This window comes from Callionymus lyra, chromosome 5 (assembly GCF_982586985.1).
Source record: "Callionymus lyra chromosome 5, fCalLyr1.hap1.1, whole genome shotgun sequence".
In the NCBI taxonomy this organism is placed as follows: domain Eukaryota; kingdom Metazoa; phylum Chordata; class Actinopteri; order Syngnathiformes; family Callionymidae; genus Callionymus; species Callionymus lyra.
In genome coordinates, this window is record NC_141822.1 from 11,012,293 (window position 1) to 11,034,182 (window position 21,890).

The window sequence follows — 21,890 nt, forward strand, 5'->3', positions numbered from 1 at the left end:
CTTGTCCTCTTTGTCTTCCGTGTCACCAGATTCACCATCCTATGCTGACTTGCTGACCTCTCACCCACCACTACTTTCCAGTCACTGATCTCCTTCAGTTTATATCGTGTATACAAGATGTATTCTACCTGTGTGCTCCTGCCTCCACTCTTATAAGTTACCCTATGTTCATGCCTCTTCTGGAAAAAAGTATTCACTCACCTCTGGGGATATTCTGCAACACTTCATCTACCTCACTCCAGAATGTTTCCTTCTCCTCTAATTCATATCCCAACTGTGGGGCATAGCCACTAATAACATTTAACATCACACCTTCAATTTCGAGCATTTCTCTTCCTATCAATACACAGCACATACTATATGTATCACGATACATGTGCGAGGATACGATATGTATCACGATACAGGGGCAAGGATACGATATGTATCACGATACAGGGGCAAGGATACGATATGTATCACGATACAGGTGCGAGGATACAATATGTACAGTATCACGATACAGGGGCAAGGATACGATATGTATCACGATACATGTGCGAGGATACGATATGTATCACGATACAGGGGCAAGGATACGATATGTATCACGATACATGTGCGAGGATACGATATGTATCACGATACAGGGACAAGGATACGATATGTATCACGATACAGGTGCGAGGATACGATATGTATCACGATACAGGGGCGAGGATACAATATGTATCACGATACAGGGGCGAGGATACAATATGTATCACGATACAGGGGCGAGGATACGATATGTATCACAATACAGGGGCGAGGATACGATATGTATCATGATACAGGTGCGAGGATACAATATGTATCACGATACAGGTGCAGGGATACAATATGTATCACGATACATGTGCGAGGATACGATATATATCACAATACAGGGGCGAGGATACGATATGTATCACGATACAGGAGGGAGGATACGATATGTATCACGATACAGGGGCGAGGATACGATATGTATCACGATACAGGGGTGAGGATACGATATGTATCACGATACATCTCCTGGACACACAGTACATCCACCTTCCTTCTCTGCATCATGTCAACCAACTCAATATACAAAGTCCCTACACTCAGTCCCAGACTATTGCAGTTCCTATTTTCTCTCTGTTTCTGAACAGCCTCCCCTCTCCTCTTTCGACTACTTATGCTAGCGCTAATAATAAAACATTAACAAAAATAAATTTTAATTTAATTACATGACAAAAAATTTATTTTATTTTATCTTTTAGCTGGTTTGCTGTAAGAGCGTTAGTAGTACTGCATATTTTCTACTACGTAATTATAACATATCCATGAATGTGAACATAGAATTTATATTATTGCATTTATTAAATACATTCTGTGTTTGCGTTGATCTCGTACTCACTTTAACCACCGTTCAAAGTACAACAAGATACAAGTGCACATATTAAAAAATACATGATTCAAATATAATTAATAATAATAAAAAAGAAGAATAAAAATCCCCTAGAAAATAAAACAGTTGTGGCAAAGTAAGCAGTAGCAGTTAAACTTGGGCTGATATAGAGACAAAACACAAACAAAAGTACACAACAAATACAGTATTTTATGTGTGGCAATAATTACCACTCGATCATTTACGGGTCGCGGCCGCAGCGGTTCTGCTCACTTTAAAATCCCAGTTGGATTGTAATCACCAGCTCAGATCTTTGGCTCCGAACACACACATCTTTAGAAAAAGTATGAAAAGTGTGTGTGAAAAAAGTGCCACGACTCTGTTGTCTGAATGGAAGTGCGAAGATAAAACTCTCGGAACGCACGTATTTGACGACAGACGCGAGCACTCTGCGCTCTTATTGCATTACGAGCTTCATCTTTAAAAGGAAATATAATAAAAGCGACATAAATGTTAGGAGTGCGCCGCGGTGATCCCTCAAGTGTGGCGCGCAGACGAGCACTCCGGCATCTCAGGCGTCCCACTTGTTTGTTTTTTTTGTTTTTTTCCTAATAATTTTGAGAAGAGAAGATGAAACAAAAGGTTATTTATACACGTCTCTGTGATGCGTTTAAAGACAATCGTTCATCCGTCAAAGAGAAAATGGATCCGGCGACACCAAATATTTTGTTATTGCTCGATATTCTGAGTTAAACACAGCGATGTTAGCGACGAGCTAGCTTAGCTGTGTTAGCGCCTTTCATCTTTGTACTTCACTTTTAAATTTGGATATATAAATAATTTATTTGATATTATATTTGTATTTATTTATTTATTTATTTAACCTTCTATTGGCAACTGAGTATTTTGCTTTTTAAAAGCTACTCCTTAACCTAAAAATACAGAAACAGAGAAAATAAGCAACACAAAATCAAGTCTATTGTTTGTTTGTTTGTGTGACGGAAAAAGTCATCAAAAGTTTCAAAGGCCTTTTAGGTCTTTTTTAATATTATTGATTGACAAGTAAAAAGTTAATTTAACATATCATTAAAAATAGAGAGGTCCCTGGATTCTTCTAGAATGGAACGATCTTCCTCTCTCTTTGCGCTTGATGGATCTACTGACTCATTCAAGAAACATCTTAAGACGCTTTTATTTGTTCAGGCTTTTCCTTAATTTTGTGAAAATCCTGTTGTGTTATCAGTTTTATCTTGATCTTTAAAGTATATACTTTATTGAATATTGTTTTGATTGTTTAAGCGCTTTGTGACCCTGGTCTGGAAAAGCGCTTTATAAATAAAAATTACTTACTTACAATTGCAGTGTTGCAAAATCAATATTGATATAATATCATGTAATAGTTGCACAGAGACACTAGGGGTGTGTATCGGCAATAATGTGACGATTCGATACATATCACGATACCATATATAGTGATAGTGTAGTAACAAGGATATATTTGTAGTATTGTCGAGTACTTGACTCTGATGTTGCAGTATTTACAGACCACATGACTCTTGACGAAGTCGTAAATGCTTTCATTTGTTTTGAAACCAGAATTTGTTCACTGTATCCTCTAGTACTCAGTCATCAAGGGGATCTTTGGGTATTTTATTCCTTGAGCTGCGGTTATTTTCAAACCCAAATATGTGCAAACAGCAGCATTAAAGCCTGCTTGAGTCGACTGTATCCTCTCGTCCTCACTCATCTGGTATGTTAATGTTTAATTTAATATTTTAATTTCATACACACTTTGAAATTTAGGTATGACATTGAAATATAAACCAAACATTCACACACTGACTGTTTTCAAAACACACATTTTAAACACATTCACTGTTATTATTGTTTTATAGTTTCCATGTTATGTAGTAAGTAAGTAAAGGTTCAGTGATGTTTTTACCCATCTTAACTTTTCAAGTGTGTTCTTTTTCACTGTTGTCTAGTCTTTATGGCGTCCTTGAGTGTTTCGGAAGGCGCTTTATAAATAAAATTAACGATGCTGATAAAATGATAATGGTAGAAATAATGTATTTATTTCTTAATTTTTTTAATATTGATATGGTTCTGTTAAATACTGATACCTTTTCGTGAAAAAAACATCTGATATTAAGTTGTATCCACAGTAACAGTCGATGATTCTCTGTCACACACAGTCAATGACAAAAAAAACAAAACATCTTAAATCCAAATGGAACTTTAAACACAAATGTATTCACTTCAAGTAAGTTTCTTTAATAACTGGAAAATAAACACAATTACATGAAGTCAAAACCCTTTTGAGTCATTTAACAAAAATATATTTGATACCTTCTGAGAAAGAATCATGGTGCGTTCAGGGACCTCAAGATGAGTTGCGAATAAAATCCATGTCTGTTCCATGAATAGTTATTCATGGAACAGACATGGATTTTGATTCAATGAATCATGAGTCATATTTTGGTGCTGATGGATGAGAACTCGTGTTTATTCCAAGGAAAACTTGCACATTCCGGGACGCACTCGTTCAGTTGACTCGATTTTCCTCGGGTCACGAACAGGAAGCGACTGTTAACGGCTTTTGTTTGACCTCATCTCAGACCGTGTCGTAGTTTCTTTATAAAAAAACAATCCTTAACATTTCTCAAGTCGGTGCGAGCGCATCTCTGGACCGCGATCCTCCGAACACGAGATGGAAAACGGAAGATGAATGAAGAGCCGAGAGACTCGGTAGTCATGGGCGCCGAGAGATGAGAGGAAGAGAGCGAGCGAGGAAGATAATGGAGGTGAGGTGAGGGTCACAGCTCTGCTCTCACTGAGCTGTGGAAGGAAAGCTCTTGTTTTTTTTGTTGCTCCGAAAGAGAAGCAGCTCAACATTTATTGACGGAGAAACTAAATCCACGGTGTTTATTCAGTGTCTCCACCTCTTCACCTCCGCAGCCCGGCGGAGCTGCTGGAGGGAGACACTTGTTTATCTGGCTCTGTGGAGACACTGATTCACCGGCACTTGTCGCCAGTGATGCCTCGAGTGCTCGTTCCAAGAGTGGATGAAGTTGTTGAAGGGACGAGATGATCCTTGACTGAACCAACTCTTTGAACCCGACTCTTCCACTTCTTCACGGAAGGAGAGGAAGATCAAGAAAGTTCTGAACTGCAGGCCAAGAAGGTTCTGAACTGAAGGCCAAGAAGGCTCTGAACTGAAGACCAAGAAGGTTCTTAACTGAAGACCAAGAAGGTTCTAAAGGGAAGATCAAGAAGGTTCTGAACGGAAGACCAAGAAGGTTCTGACCGGAAGACCAAGAAGACCAACTCTTTGAACCCGACTCTTCCACTTCTTCACGGAAGGAGAGGGAGATCAAGAAGGTTCTGAACTGAAGGCCAAGAAGGCTCTGAACTGAAGACCAAGAAGGTTCTTAACTGAAGACCAAGAAGGTTCTAAACGGAAGATCAAGAAGGTTCTGAACGGAAGACCAAGAAGGTTCTGACCGGAAGACCAAGAAGTTTCTGAACGGAAGACCAAGAAGGTTCTGAACTGAAGATCAAGAAGGTTCTGAACTGAAGGCCAAGAAGGTTCTGAACGGAAGGTCAAGAAGGTTCTGAACGGAAGACCAAGAAGGTTCTAAACTGAAGGCCAAGAAGGTTCTGAACTGAAGATCAAGAAGGTTCTGAACTGAAGATCAAGAAGGTTCTGAACTGAAGGCCAAGAAGTTTCTGAACGGAAGACCAAGAAGGTTCTGAACAGAAGACCAAGAAGTTTCTAAACGGAAGACCAAGAAGGTTCTGAATGGAAGACCAAGAAGGTTCTGAATGGAAGACCAAGAAGGTTCTGAACTTAAGACCAAGAAGATTCTGAACTGAAGACCAAGAAGGTTCTGAACTGAAGACCAAGAAGGTTCTGAACTGAAGGCCAAGCAGGTTCTAAACTGAAGTCCAAGAAGGTTCTGAACTGAAGATCAAGAAGGTTCTGAACTGAAGGCCAAGAAGGTTCTGAACTGAAGATCAAGAAGGTTCTGAACGGAAGACCAAGAAGGTTCTGAACTGAAGACCAAGAAGGTTCTGAACTGAAGACCAAGAAGGTTCTGACCGGAATACCAAGAAGGTTCTGAACGGAAGTCCAAGAAGGTTCTGAAAGGAAGACCAAGAAGGTTCTGAACTATACTATATCTCCTAATAAAAACCAAATGGAAGATGAAGACTCTTATTGAAGGTGTTCCTCAGGGGTCACTCGCGGTCACGTAATAGTTTTCTCTTTCACACACAGACATGTAGGGATGAGGTCTGTAACCACTCATCTCAGGATACGATATATTTCTATACACTTGATGTTCCTGATGATTTAACGTGACATTGCATTTTGTGTCGTCTCTGGGTCAAGGTGACCCGGTGTTTGTGGTATTCCTTGGTTTGTCTCTGGGTCATGTTAAATGACCTCCACCACTGCATATGTATTTATGGTAGTCAGAGAGGTTGTTCACCCTAATCCAGAAACAACACAAGGGATACCTCAAACACATTTGTATTCAGGCCTCTGGGTCACTTTGACCCTAAAATGACACACAGGTTAATGGGAGAAGGATAATAGACCGTAACACATTTTCCCGCATGTGTTTTGGAGATGTCCGATGTCTTTTTGCAAAATGAAACCAGGTTCAGATTTGTAAGATAAGGCTCTCGTCTTCACTTACCTTAGACCCATGAAGAAGAGATTGTTGTCACATGTGCGACACATCCAGTACTTTCCAAGAACCTCGGCCTCCGTCACTAGTTTTCTCTTTGGTCTTATCTTAATGTTGGACGCACGTCCTGTTCTTGGTCACTGTTGTGCAACATTATCTCCACTGAATAATGTGTTCACTGTGTTCCATGGTATATTACATTCTTCACGGCGCTCACTTGATATCTCTGAATAATGGCATCGCTCTGATGCTTCTCTGTGGACCATGACTGGAAGATACGAACATGTCGAGTCCACTTGAACAGCTGAACTGTGTTTACACTCGTTGCAATCCTGGAAGAAAATGTTGTTGCACAAGGTTTCTGCTGTTTATTTAACAACTTTGTACAGGTTAAAGGTCACATTAGGGACGAAAGAAGTCATTTTTTACATCATGAAAACCTGATATTTACCAGGTGTGTGTAGACCTTTATAACTACTGTGTTTATATGAAAATAAATCATTACACTGTGTTGAATATACTTTTATTATGGTAAAAAAAAACGATATATATATATATATATATATATATATATATATGCTGCTTTTTTGAGAGTCACACCATTACATTACAGGGTTTTTTTCATATTTAACTAAAATATACACAAAAGTCACAATTTATTTGATTCTATTAATCGCACAAACCTATTAAATACCAACGATAACGCTGGACAACACTGTATAAAAGACAACTTTTAACCCTTGTGTTGTCTCTGGGTCAAGGTGACCCGGAGGCCCCAAAAATACAAATGTGTTTGTGGTATCCCTTTGGATTTGGAGTTGTCTTTGGATCAAACACATTTGTGAGATTACACAAGGGGTTAAAGGATGATAAATAACAAAGATAAAAGGAAATAAAATAAATGCATAACCTAAGGGATCTTTTTATCGACTACAAACTCAACAGACGTATACCATCAGTACTACAGTACACACACACAGAAAACAATAAAACAATAAAACAATAAATCCCATTATCTAAGTATAGTTGTTTGTTTTCAATCACTTGAAAAGAGTTTAATCATTGTTTTATCTCGTGGGTCGCTCGGGTTAGCTTTCGCTAGGTTAGCGTCATGCTAGCCAAGTTGCGATTTTCGTTGCAATTTTCCTCGACATGAAACGTTTTGAACTTTTGTCGTACGACTACGATCGTGGCTGTTTGTCTCAGCGACTGTAACAACTGTCTTCAGCATTAAAACAAGAACCTCCCCTAACAACTTAAACAACACACTCACGAAAGTGACTTTTCTTTTTATCGATCGAATAAACCGATAAAACTGAACAACATTGTACAAAAAACCCTACAATCTTTAAAAGGAAAACAAATAAAAATAATATTACAAAACTCAAATAGTTAAATACAATAACTTGAAAACTAGTGAATATAACGGCGAACTAATTAAAACCACAATAAAAACATGTGTTTACTTTGTGTTTTTTGTTCATTGAAGTGATTTAAAATTTAGTTAAAGAGTCTTTCGCGTTTAGTTATAAGAATTCCTATGCTCTTAGTGCAGCCCTAGTTATATCTTTTATTGTTTTTCGTCTTTCATGGCCGAGTTTCAGTACTTCATGTAAACAAAACTTACTAATCTGAGGATTTTCCTGAAGATAAACCGATAAATGAAAAGGCAGCGAACATCAGTTTAATTTGTGTCATTTTGCTCAGAAAATTAAATAATGATTATTTATTATTTCTGTAAGAAAATATTTTGGAATTAAAGTGTACCAAAGCTGACAAAATTAAACTCAAGATTAATTATGTGTAATAGGATTTTCTTTTTGTTAGAATTGAGTTTATAAAATTGGAATCAACAACACGAGTATTTATGTGAAGGTATCTGTATAAGTACTGGTATTAGGGCTGCACGATATTGGAAATATGTCCGATATTCAATATTGGTGTCTTGAATTGCGATATCGATATTATTGCGATATGACCTGACAACTTAGCTCGTTATCATACGGCGTAGATGGACAGGTTTACACTCGTTTGGAAGTTCCACGATCTTATAAGAAAACAACGGAGACAAGATGAAAAGTTCTTACAATATGTTGCTTTAACAAAGGAGTTTGAAAGAGATCATTGACTGGATCACTAGTGATCATAAGTTAGTCTTACTTTCCTGTATATACTGAGCCGTCAGCGCGCCGGCAAGACGCGTCGCCATAGCAACCGAGCCTAGCAAGCTGCCTTGCACAGTTCACAGACAGACGGAGACGTAAACGACAACGAGACATAGAAGTACAAATTGACAACTTTACAGAACGTGACACTGATTTGTCAAAGTGTGCATTTAAGAAATGCTTGATTTGACTGATTAATTCATCAATGAAAAATGATAAATTATCGCACGTTTTCTATACGCACATTAAATACCCAGCCCTGGATGTGGTATAAATAAATACCTTGTAAAGTGCTTTCATTCTATTGATTTTCAAAGGTACTTCATATAAGTATTATCTTCCCCAAATGTGTCTCCAGCATTAAAAGCAGGATATCTTTATTTAAAGAGCCATCTGAGTTATTGGAATGTTAATTTTAATTGCCGCCATCAACGGGGAGCTGTCGAGAGTTGGGTCATTTCCCAGAAATGGAGGACGTTAAAAGGGATTATGACTTTTTATAGAGGCGCTCTCTTTGCAAGCTGTTGGCCTCTGACAGCGGCGGCGGCGGATCTTTAAATACGAGCGACGTAAATCTGCACCCATTGACTGACACGCGTCTTAAACGTACATTTAGCCGGCGCTTCCCCTCTCAGGGTGATTTACGGCGACGAACATTTCGGCTTCGACGACCAAATGTTTGGCTGAGCGGGAGTCAGCGCTCGGCAGCGATTCATCAGCAACGTTGCACATTTAATAACTTCTTCTTTTTTTTTCGCTTTGTTTCTACGGTGACCTCCCCCCGTGATAATAAATCCGCCCGACTTGGCAGGTTTCCTAATCTCTTACCAGTCCTAATGTATTCATACGCAGATGATACTGTGTTGTTTATAGGCAGTGGTGCTGCTGGCACTTAAGAGGAATCTTTCCCGACACACTCGCACACATCTGTTGTCAATGAGAAATATCTGGACGGTAAATCTGCCTGTTTTTCTTTTTTTTTGATCATTCACGTCTGCACATCATCACCGTTACCGCGTGTGTGTGTGTGTGTGTGAGTGTGTGTGTGTGTTTTATCTGTCAAAGGCTGCACAATGTATTCAGAAGTTGGCATTGATGCGAGAACATGCACGAGTATAAAAATAACAGCAACGAATACATTGACTCAGGCAACTCTGCACAGTGGGGGGTGTTTAGGTTTCGTACAATATCGGTGTCAAAATGGTACTTTTGAAGAGGTTCTGGTGTTGGAGTGGTTCCTGAAACGGTTCATGAAGAATTTAAACATCAAATCGATCTCTCCTCACCTGTATCCCAGATGGTAAACTTAATATTATTGTTGTTTTTTTTTTACTTTGGACATGTTTGCTTCTCATTTGTTTCTATTGTTACAAACATTCTCTGAAATATTTTACGTGTTTTACGTTCATTTTGTATTTAAAATAAACGTATTTAATGAGGCAAATGTAACTGAGGCTGTGATAAAGACATGACGTCTGTGTCGCGATATAAACGTTAATATAAAACTTGATCCGTGACATTTTGTTTCAGTTTTAGTCGGGCACATCACTGGTCACTCATAATTCCGTAGTACTGGGTTTATGACTCTCGGGTTAATGATTACATTTTAGGAGCTCGAGTCGCTGGAATATTTCTTATCAATTTGTTTGATTTGACGTTGTTTCCTTACGTCAAGTCACAGGTTAATGAGTTCATTATAATACCTGTGATATAGAAAATAAGTTAAGATGTGATATTATATTGTACAATACTAGACTCGAGGGTTGATAAGAAACAAGTTCTAGGTCATTAAAGTAATGGTCAGCTAGTAAAGGGAAGCAACTTCATAAGTTAACAAATCATAAAAAGAAAAAAATGTTTTAAACTTGAAAAATGGAATTAAATATGAATTTCACCAAGTATATTGCAGCCCTGACTCAAGTTAATGGATCAAAATGTTTGAATCCGTAATTAAAATGAATCGCTTTTGTTATTTCAGCAAAACTTGAACAAAATGATATTAAGCAGCTTATTTAGTTAATCGCCTTACATGGTTGACTACTGGGATAATAAGTCAATTATTACTTTAATACATTGATTTATTCAGTTTATAAATATTTGTCAGACAGACACTACCGAACAGACAACCGAGTTACCTTAAAAATCGTTTGTTAATAAATTATTTGCGGTGTTGGCAATAATCTAGCGTTGCCCTACGTATCACGATACAAGGACAACAATACGTACAATATGCATATCGTGATACTGTAGTAACAAGTATATATGTGTAGTATTGTCCAGTACTTGACTCTGGTTTTGCAGAATTTACAGACCACATGACTCTTGACGAAGTTGTAACTGCTTTCATTTGTTTTGAAACCAAAATATGTCCAAACAGCAGCTTTTAAAGCTGCTGGAGTCACTGTATCCTCTCGTCCTCAGTCATTGCCGGGATATAAATAATATATTTTTAGTATCGTCGAGTACTTGACTATGGTGTTGCAGAATTTACAGACCACATGACTCTTGACAAAGTCTTAACTGCTTTCATTTGTTGTTGATACCATAATTTGTTCAAAGTATCCTCTAGTCCTCAGTTATCACTGGGATCTTGTGGGATTTCTTTGTTCTAGATACGGACATGTCATGAATCTATTATAGCACAATAGTAACAGAAATGCTGATTATTTTCACATGTTCATTAAAATAAAAAATATCTATATATAGATGTGTTTATAATATACTCATTTTATTGAAATATAAACCCTATAAGAACTCTTATGGTTCACTTGATTCAGGAGTCAATCACTCACATATTGTGAGTCTTTTCCAAATGACATTCCTTTATTCATTGAGTCAAATCATTCCTTAGGGTTTACGAGTCACTTAACTTTAAACATTTATTAAACAAACCTTTGCATTTGAAGTCGACTCCAGGACGACTCGCTTTGTAATGAATGAGTCTCTTTGGATTATGACTTCATTTCAGATCAAATAGTCAGACTGTTGGCAGCTCTGGTGGCGGTCAAGCAGCTTCTTGTTGTGTGTGAGTCGAGTGTGTTGTGCGAGTGTGTTGTGCGAGTGTGTTGTGCGAGTCTCTTGTTGACTCGGCGGCAGACAGCTGTGTCACAGGGCGTGAACTCTTGACACTGACTTAGAGCGACGAGGCGGAGCGAGCAGATGTCTTTCTCTTTTGCTGTGGGAGGAAACTGCATCCTTGACCTTGTCGTGGCTAATTTTAGTGCAGCGTCAATGTTTGGATCCGTCGTCACACAAGCCGTCATCGCAGGAGGAGACGAGTCGTGGACGGAGCTCGTGTTAATGTGGACGTGAGGCTTTTATTTTGTAGTATGACCTCGTGTTAATGTGGACATGATGCTTTTATTTTGTAGTATGACCTTGTGTTAATGTGGACGTGAAGCTTTTATTTTGTAGTATGACCTTGTGTTAATTTGGACGTGAAGCTTTTATTTTGTAGTATCACCTCGTGTTAATGTGGACGTGAGGCTTTTATTTTGTAGTATGACCTCGTGTTCAAGTCTCGTCTGGAGAGAACTATTTATATCTGTGTTTATTTTTTATGAAAGTATATCATCGGATTAACATTTCACACGTTTGAAGTTTAAGTTTTTTATTGAAATGTTGTTGGTTGTACTTTTTTTTTAACATAAATTAATTCAATAGTTGATCAATTAAAAGGTTGAATTTGTTTTTATTGAATAGTTTAAATGAATACTTTGTATATTGAAAGTTTTTTCACATTTTCAAACTGAATGATTTTTTTTGTATAAAGAGTTTGATATTCTTATTCCAATAATTAAAAGATAAATATTTTAAATTGAATGTTAAAATTAATTATTCTCTGCCTACTAAATTCAATTTAGAAATGTTGGTTTATTAGCTCCAATAATATATTCTTTTTATTAATTCAATAATTCAGAACAAAACCCAAAATAATTTAATCTTGCAATATACAAATAACTAAATTTGATTTGAATTTAAAAAAACAAAAAAAACATTTCAATGTATAAATAATTGATATTGGTTATTTAAATATATATATATAATAAAATGTTTAAAAAAACATTTGAAAAATGAAAGAATTTCAATTTTGTTAAATTCAACTATTAAATATTTTTTATTTAATAGATTAACCTCATTTCTTTTCTCTTCTTTTTTTTTACATTATTAATTGTTCTCTTCATGGTGTAAAAAAAAACCTAAAATTGATGAATCATCAAATCTAATTAACAGTGTGTCAGAGTCTGATTTCAAACGAGGTTCCAACAAAGCAACTATATCTCGTCCCGTTTTTATCGCATCGCTCTCGCGTCTTCGTCTCCAGTGTTTCTCGACAGAAACGCTTATTTCTCAGGATTAATGGCGATGATGTCAGCGGCCGGGCAGGAATCCAGCCGTTGACCCCCGACTCTATTTCATCCCCTGAAGTCTCTCCGGCCTTTGTTTTTTCATGGAAGTGCCGTCACTCGTCTGCTGCCTCGAGCGGCAGATGTTTGACGGATGAACCGTCGGGTGGAGAAGATGGATTCTTGTCGAGGGACATCTAACATCTCACCTGGATGTGTTTGGATCATGTCGGCCATCTTTGTTATGGACCGTCCTGAACGGCTTGTTTCTTTTCCCAATGATTTATTGATTTTTCACAAACTACAAGGATACTTAACTCAACACCTCTTGTGTTATTAAGTGTTAAAAGAGGAGAAAGTATTTAAATGTGTGTTTTGACAGACATGCTTAATACTTTTACTCGATATATATCCATGTTAAGGATAAGATAATGAACGTATATCTTAAGATATGGTCGCTGGATGGTTGATTCAAATTCAAAAGCAATTATTTTTGTTGATATAGTGACCTATGTATATACTGTATGTATAGTGTCTAAACAAGAAGGATCTGTCTCGCCTGCAGTTAATACAAAACTCTGCAGCGAGAATTCTGAGCTGCTCTAGTAGAAGAACTCACATTTCTCCGATCCTTAAAACTCTTCACTGGCTGCCAGTTTCTTTCATGATCAACTTTAAAATTCTGGTTCTTACTTTCAGATCTATTCATGGTCAGAGCTTCCATCAGTGATCTGATCCAGCCTTACACCCCAGCTCAGGCTCTGAGGTCTGTGGATCAGAATCTACTGATGGTTCCTGAACACGCTTCAGGACCAGAGGAGAGAAATCCTTCCAGGCTGTTGCTCCTAAGCTTTGGAAAGATCTTCCTCTGTGTTTGATGATCTACTGACTCCTTCAACAAACATCTTCACACACTTTTATTTGTGCTTTTCCCTGATTATCTGAGACTCCTGTGGTTTACTTATGTGTCTTGATCTTTTCACCATCACTTTTTAACATAACCCCGAGTTCCTAGATGAACTATTTGCTGTTGAGAAACATGGCCTCTGACTTGATGATGGTCTACGTCATTACCTTTTATTATGGACGGCTCATTGATTATTAAAAATACACCAGAACAGCTGGAACTGGTACACATTAAGTCATAGCTTACGAAAAATAACTGCCCACGAAGAAAAAATACTTTTGTTGAATCTTTTCCCAACGACTGGTTTAATATGACTTTATAGTGTGTTTTCAGTGTATAGTTTCCTCACACTTGCAGTAAAATGGAACTGAAATAACATCAGCGAACTGATGATCATGAGAAGTATCATCTCTAATAATCCAATATTTTTGACTCGGTAAAATACTACATTTCACAGTGTCGTAGTTTTGTCGGATCAATCCCATGTTAAAATATCAACTGTCGTCTTTTCTCCGACTCCACAGACGATCTCGGAAACAAATGTCTTTGACATTACAAAATAATCCCTGATGTAAACAGGAAGCTGTTAAAAAAAAAGGCATCTGTGCAACTATTGATCTTCTACTGTGTGTTTTCTTTGAAGAGCAACACGATCTGTGGACGACTGGAGGGCAGTGAGCCTCACTTCACTCTCCACTGCTGCACTATCGATCCATGGAGAACTCAACTTCATCTCGTCGACGCACGCCTTGTGTTTACTATAAATCAGCCGCAACCATGACTCCGATCCAGATGTTCAGGCCGTCCTCGACCTTGATCCGTGGGTTTTGGAAGCATGTGACCTTGAGTCGAACGTCTCCGACGAACCTGAGCTCGGATGAGTTTGAACATTGATCGGCGAGCGGCTGTTTGTAGCTGACGGTACTGAGTCGGATCTTCTCCGTCTTGAGCAGCGTTCCGATCACGAGACGAGTGGATCTGTGCCATCAAAAGCACCGAGACGAGACATACCTCTGCCAAGGAGCTTGTTTTAACATGATATAGCTTGGCAGTATTGCAGTTGTGGAAAACTACTGGATTGCAACCGTAAGACAATGAGTGACGTTGCATTAGCCGGTCATGTCGACCAAAAGAAAATTGATTCATTTTATTTTTAAGTTTTATTTCAGCCAGAAGTACCAGAAAAGAATTACAATTTTCTTTCTATAGTTATTTCTATATCGAATGGTTTAATTTTTAATGAATAATGAGTTCAATAAATTGTGTATTACAATTATATTCAGAATAGGAATATCATGCTAAATATAAAAAAAACACTCATTTAAAATCAACAACAATTCAAGAAAAAAAATATATAATAATATTCCAATGGCACTGATATACACTGATATACACGGAAATACATCTGATATACACTGATATATATCTGGTATACACAATATCTGATATACATGGATATACACTGATATATATCTGATATACACGTTTATATATCTGATATACACTGATATTTAGTTTATATATCTGATATACACTGATATATATCTGATATACACGTTTATATATGATATACATGGGTTTACACTGGTTTACACTGGTATACACTGATATATATCTTATATACACTGGTATACACTTATACACTGATATACACTGGTTTACCGCTCTACAAAAAATACTTACTTACTTATTTACTTTTATACACTGATATATATCTGATATACACTGATACACTGATATACAAACAAATATATCTCATCAGAAAATAATAGAAACATGAAGTAACTGGTGGTTGGACTGACTCGTCACAGAGCCTGCCCCGGCCGACTGGGAAGAGTCTGTGCAGATGCAAATCCAAACATATGACAAGTGTCGTGGGAGGAGCAGCTCTCAGATCAGCTCTCAGATCAGCTCCCGGATCAGGTCCAGGATCAGCTCCAGGATCAGCCGTAACACTCGTATCACTCGGAGCCTGCAATTGAATCCACATTATCCGGGTGTTTGGATTGCAGCCTCCTCACCCCGACTAGATCGATAATCATTGACTCTTCGCTTCCGTTCTTTTCCTGGATTGCAGAGTCAGAATCTCTAGGGTCTCGGCAGGCGACTATGGGGGTCCTCGCTCTCAAACCCATCACTCGTCTGTCCAATGAGAAGAAGACGTCAGATCCAGATGATTCTGATTCCAATCCTCTCTCTCTCTGCAGGCGGAGCTGACGGGGATTAAATGGCGCTGCTACAGCTTCCGCGGCGGCGGCGAGTACGGCCCGGTCATCTCGGCGCCGGCCCAGGACGACCCGGTTCTGCGCAGCTTCATGCGCTGCGTTCAGGCCAACCTGCTGTGTGTGTGGCGGCGGAAGGTCAAGCCGGAGGCCAAGGAGCTCTGGATATTCTGGTGGGGCGAGGAGCCCAACCTCGCCGACGTCATTCATCGAGAGCTGGAAGGTGAGTTCACGCTTCGGTTTTCTCACGCCGTTTCTGCTGGTGCATCATGGGAGAATTGTGAAGAACATGTTTGAACCTGGTTTATGCTGGTGCATCATGGGAGAATTGTGAAGAACATGTTTGAATCTGGTTTTTGCTGATGCATCATGGGAGAATTGTGAAGAACATGTTTGAATCCGGTTTATGGTGGTGCATCATGGGAGATTTCCATGAACATGTTTGAATCTGGTTTTTGCTGGTGCATCATGGGAGAATTGTGAAGAACATGTTTGAATCTGGTTTTTACTCGTGCACCATGGGAGAATTATGAAGAACATGTTTGAATCCGGTCTGCTGGTGCATCATGGGAGGTTTTTGAATAACATGTTTGAATCTGGTTTCTGCTGGTGCATCATGGGAGAATTATGAAGAACATGTTTGAATCTGGTATCTGCTGGTGCATCATGGGAGATTTATAAAGAACATGTTTGAATCTGGTTTCTGCTGATGCATCATGGGAGAATTATGAAGAACATGTTTGAATCTGGTTTCTTCTGGTGCATCATGGGAGAATTATGAAGAACATTTTGAATCTGGTTTCTTCTGGTGCATCATGGGAGATTTCTATTAAGCACATTTGTGAATCTGGTTTCTTCTAGTGCATCATGGGAAATTTCTATTAAGAACATTTTAAATTCGGTTTCTGCTGGTGCATAATGGGAGATTTCTGAGGAACATATTTGAATCTTGTCTCTGCTGGTGCATCATGGGATATTAAATGATAAGACCAGATACACAGCTAAGTACACAACTACAAGTTTGTACAAGTTTTTTGCTGCAACTATCAACACACATCAACATAACATACTATTACTACGATAAATAAGTAAATAAATAGTACAAATGGGTGAATAATACTATACACTACAAAATGTTGCCTCTTTTACAACAATTTTGCTCAGAAAACAATGTCGTATTATATCTCAAGTCTTCACAGGAACATCTATCACTGTGAGTCATAAATGTTAATGAGGAAAAGACGGTGAAAAGATCATAAACATGCGAAGATGCCAACAACCGGTTTATGCATAAATAAATGAAGCTAATTGATGTAAATCCACGATCAAGAGCTTTGACTGTAATCGTTGCTACTTAACGCTCAGAACAACGACGGTGAAGGAAAGAGACTCATCACCTTGAACCTGATGGAGTCTATTTGTGATCACACTTGTGTTTCCTGCTCTCATTACGTCATATTCAACAGGAGTTAAAGGTACTATTTAACATTTACAAGTCAACCTGAAGATTTCCATTATATCGTAATATTTCATGACCAACAGAATCAATAGTGAAGTAGCTCAGTTAGCATTAGCTAGTCATAGCTACAGATTCACTTTAGGAGAAATAATCACATGTGAAATCACAAAAAAACGTCTTAAAGTTTTCTTTTACTTCAATCTTAAGATGAAAATAACACAAATATATTCAGTTTTTCCACAAAGTAATTATTTCTATAACACATTTTACATATAAGCAAGACTATTCTCCCACATGGCTGTATTACTTTCATGGGAAATAATGAATCGCTGAAGAATTAAGAATTAATTTTGATAATAATAATAATCACTGAGAACTTCTGAATGAATCGCTCAAAACTTCTGAATGAATCACTGAGAACTTCTGTTTAATCACTGAGAATTTCTGAAATAATCACTGAGTTCTTCTGAATTAATCACTGAGAATTTCTGAATTAATCGCTGAGAACTTTTGATTTGATCACTGGGAACTTTTGATTTGATCACTGGGAACTTTTGATTTGATCACTGGGAACTTCTAAATTACTTGCTGAGAACTTCTGAATTAATCACTGAGAACTTCTGAATTAATCACTGAGATCTTCTGAATTAATCACTGAGATCTTCTGAATTAATCACTGAGATCTTCTGAATTAATCACTGAGATCTTCTGAATTAATCGCTGAGATCTTCTTAATCAATCACTGAGATCTTCTGAATTAATCACTGAGATCTTCTGAATTAATCACTGAGATCTTCTGAATTAATCACTGAGATCTTCTGAATTAATCGCTGAGAACTTCTGAATTAATCGCTGAGATCTTCTTAATCAATCACTGAGCACTTCTGAATTAATCGCTGAGAACTTCTGAATTAATCACTGAGAATTTCTGAATTAATCGCTGAGAACTTTTGAATTAATCACTGAGATCTTCTGAATTAATCACTGAGATCTTCTGAATTAATCACTGAGATCTTCCGAATTAATCGCTGAGATCTTCTTAATCAATCACTGAGATCTTCTGAATTAATCACTGAGATCTTCTGAATTAATCACTGAGATCTTCTGAATTAATCACTGAGATCTTCTGAATTAATCGCTGAGAACTTCTGAATTAATCGCTGAGATCTTCTTAATCAATCACTGAGCACTTCTGAATTAATCGCTGAGATCTTCTGAATTAATCACTGAGAATTTCTGAATTAATCGCTGAGAACTTTTGATTTGATCACTGGGAACTTTTGATTTGATCACTGGGAACTTTTGATTTGATCACTGGGAACTTCTAAATTACTTGCTGAGAACTTCTGAATTAATCACTGAGAACTTCTGAATTAATCACTGAGATCTTCTGAATTAATCACTGAGATCTTCTGAATTAATCACTGAGATCTTCTGAATTAATCACTGAGATCTTCTGAATTAATCGCTGAGATCTTCTTAATCAATCTCTGAGATCTTCTGAATTAATCACTGAGATCTTCTGAATTAATCACTGAGAATTTCTGAATTAATCGCTGAGAACTTTTGATTTGATCACTGGGAACTTTTGATTTGATCACTGGGAACTTCTAAATTACTTGCTGAGAACTTCTGAATTAATCACTGAGAACTTCTGAATTAATCACTGAGATCTTCTGAATTAATCACTGAGATCTTCTGAATTAATCGCTGAGATCTTCTGAATTAATCACTGAGATCTTCTGAATTAATCGCTGAGATCTTCTGAATTAATCGCTGAGAACTTCTGAATTAATCGCTGAGATCTTCTTAATCAATCACTGAGCACTTCTGAATTTATCGCTGAGAACTTCTGAATTAATCACTGAGAATTTCTGAATTAATCGCTGCGATCTTCACATTCAATAACTGAGAACTTCTGAATTAATCACTCAGAACTTCTGAATTAATCGCTGATATTTTCTGAATTAATCACGGTGAACTTCTGAATTAATCACTGACAACCTCTGAACTAATCACTTAGATCTTCTGAATTAATCGCTGAGATCTTCTGAATTAATCACTGAGATCTTCTGAATTAATCGCTTAGAACTTCTGAATTAACCACTGACAGCTTCTGAATTAATCGCTTAGAACTTCTGAATTCATCGCTGAGATCTTCTGAATTAATCACTGAGATCTTCTGAATTAATCGCTTAGAACTTCTGAACTAATCACTTACATCTTCTGAATTAATCGCTGAGATCTTCTGAATTAATCACTGAGATCTTCTGAATTAATCGCTTAGAACTTCTGAATTAACCACTGACAGCTTTTGAATTAATCGCTTAGAACTTCTGAATTCATCGCTGAGATCTTCTGAATTAATCACTGAGATCTTCTGAATTAATCGCTTAGAACTTCTGACCTAATCACTTACATCTTCTGAATTAATCGCTGAGATCCTCTGAATTAATCACTGAGATCTTCTGAATTAATCGCTTAGAACTTCTGAATTAACCACTGACAGCTTCTGAATTAATCGCTTAGATCTTCTGAATTAATCACTGACAACCTCTGAATGAATCACTCTAAACTTCTGAATGAATCGCTGAGATCTTCTGAATGAATCGCTAAGATCTTCTGAATTAATCGCTGAGATCTTCTGAATTAATCACTGAGATCTTCTCAATGAATCACTGCTGCTCTCACACTTTGATATGTACTAAAATAAAAGGTTTGTATTTGTTGGTCTGATGCTCCAAGCACCCGGGGGGAGGTCCTGGGTCAGACCAGAGACAGCGGGAAATAACTTTTATAAGCTAAAGCAACAGGTTTAAGTGACACTTTAGTTAAATCCTGGACATTCGTCTTCATCCAGGCCGGAGGATGTTTCTCAGGAGAGCGACTTCCTACAAACACACACATCATGTCGCACACTTGTACACTCGCACACCTCGATCCGGTCAGTGTGAGAAAAGCAGAAAAGTGAGTGGAGCCAACAGGCCCGGAAAACACTATTAAATCTGGTTACATGTGTAGCTGTGTAGCACGACACGCTCGTGTTGTTGCATGTCGAGTGTGTTTGTTTTCCCCGCGTCGGTTTGTTTTAGGGAGTGTTTTGATTTGTGTTGTTTGTGCACACATGATCCCCACATGTCTCTCGAGTGTTTGCTCGGCTGCGAGCTGCCGCGGGAATGCTTATGGATTCACACGCACACACACACACACACACACACTGATATTTACTGCGAGTGGAAATTACAGCCAGATATCTCACTTGAGCGAGCGCTACTGTCAGCAGTATTGTCGCCTATTTTTAGAGACATTTGCATTATCGGCTGCACACGTGCGCCGGAATCTAACACATCGACTAAGCCTTCGTTACGACGGGCGGCCGAGGAAACCAGGGAAGGATTATTTTATTGCCGTGTGGTTTTTAAGGAAAGTGAAATATTGAAGCGATGGTGTGAACGTGTGCGGCTGAAGTGGATGTTTTGACGGATACTGAGTTAAATCTCTTGATTCACACGTTTATTAAGACGTGTTCGTTCACACGCTACGGATCTGGAAGTTCATAATATCATGGATATGAGAAAATATTGATACATTTAAATATCAAAATATAAAATCAATAACAGTAGCACTGTATTCATTTTTTTACTATTGATTTTTATGTTTTTTTATCTTAATTATTTTAATTCAAATCATCTTTTATTTTTTTTATTCTATGTCTTTAATAGGTTTTCGTTTAAAAAAAAAAAAGAAAAAATTAGTTTTTACAAAATTGTACAATTGACATTAAAATATTCAGTGCATTTGTTCTTTTTTGTGTTGCAATTAAACTGTAGTTACGTAACCTGCTGCTAAAGGAACAATTAAATCCCGGCGATGACTGAGGACGAGAGGATACAGTGACTCCAGCAGCTTTTAAAAAGCTGATGTTTGGACATATTTTGGTTTTAAAACAAATGAAAGCAGTTACGACTTCGTCAAGAGTCTGTAAGTTCTGCAACACCAGAGTCAAGTACTCGACAATACTACACATATATTCTTGTTACTACAGTATCACGATATATCATATCGTTTGTATCATGATATGTATCTTATCGCCAGATTCTTGTTAATACACTCGTCTTATATTGGACTACATTGAATTATAATATTATTCTTTTCTTGATGAAATACTTCATGTCTGAAAGGACTTACTATACTTTACTTCCTCCATAGAGGTAACTTGAGTGTCGTTATTTATCCGTCTGTCTGTTAGAAACCTAAAGCTCTAAACATCATTAAATCATATTTCAGGGGGAAAAAAAAGTTGATTATAGAACAAAGAACCGATGTTGTTGTCCTGGAGTTCCGTCTGGTTCTAGGAAGGTTTTGAAGGATTTGTTGCTGACTAGTATGGCTACTACTCGAGCACCCAGATTTGATTTAGAATGAAGGAAAACTTTTTCTTTTTTTTTTGAATGCAATATTAATTAACAAACATAGATTGTAATAGTAGTGACAACATGTGTTGTCGTTCACACAAACTTAGATTAATTAGAGTTGCTTGGTAACAGTTTAAACACATGTTTCTCTGGTATTGATAGTTTTTCTCTCCAGTATTAATCATACAAAATATTTTATATTATAAGTTGTTTTATTGATGTGAGTATGTTTGCTAATGAATATAAAAAGTTATAAGCTTTTAACATTATTATATTTTTTTAATCAATG

General features: G+C 37.4%; 1 protein-coding gene across 1 annotated transcript in view; it reads left to right on the forward strand.

Moving 5' to 3' along the window:
- Positions 1–21,890, forward strand: part of LOC148079282 (mediator of RNA polymerase II transcription subunit 13-like) — a 121,257-nt gene that overhangs the window by 20,874 nt on the left and 78,493 nt on the right. The window contains exon 2 of the mRNA XM_087790778.1: positions 15,713–15,950. Within this exon, the coding sequence (XP_087646904.1) occupies positions 15,713–15,950 (238 nt within the window). The remainder of the gene's footprint in view (positions 1–15,712; positions 15,951–21,890) is intronic.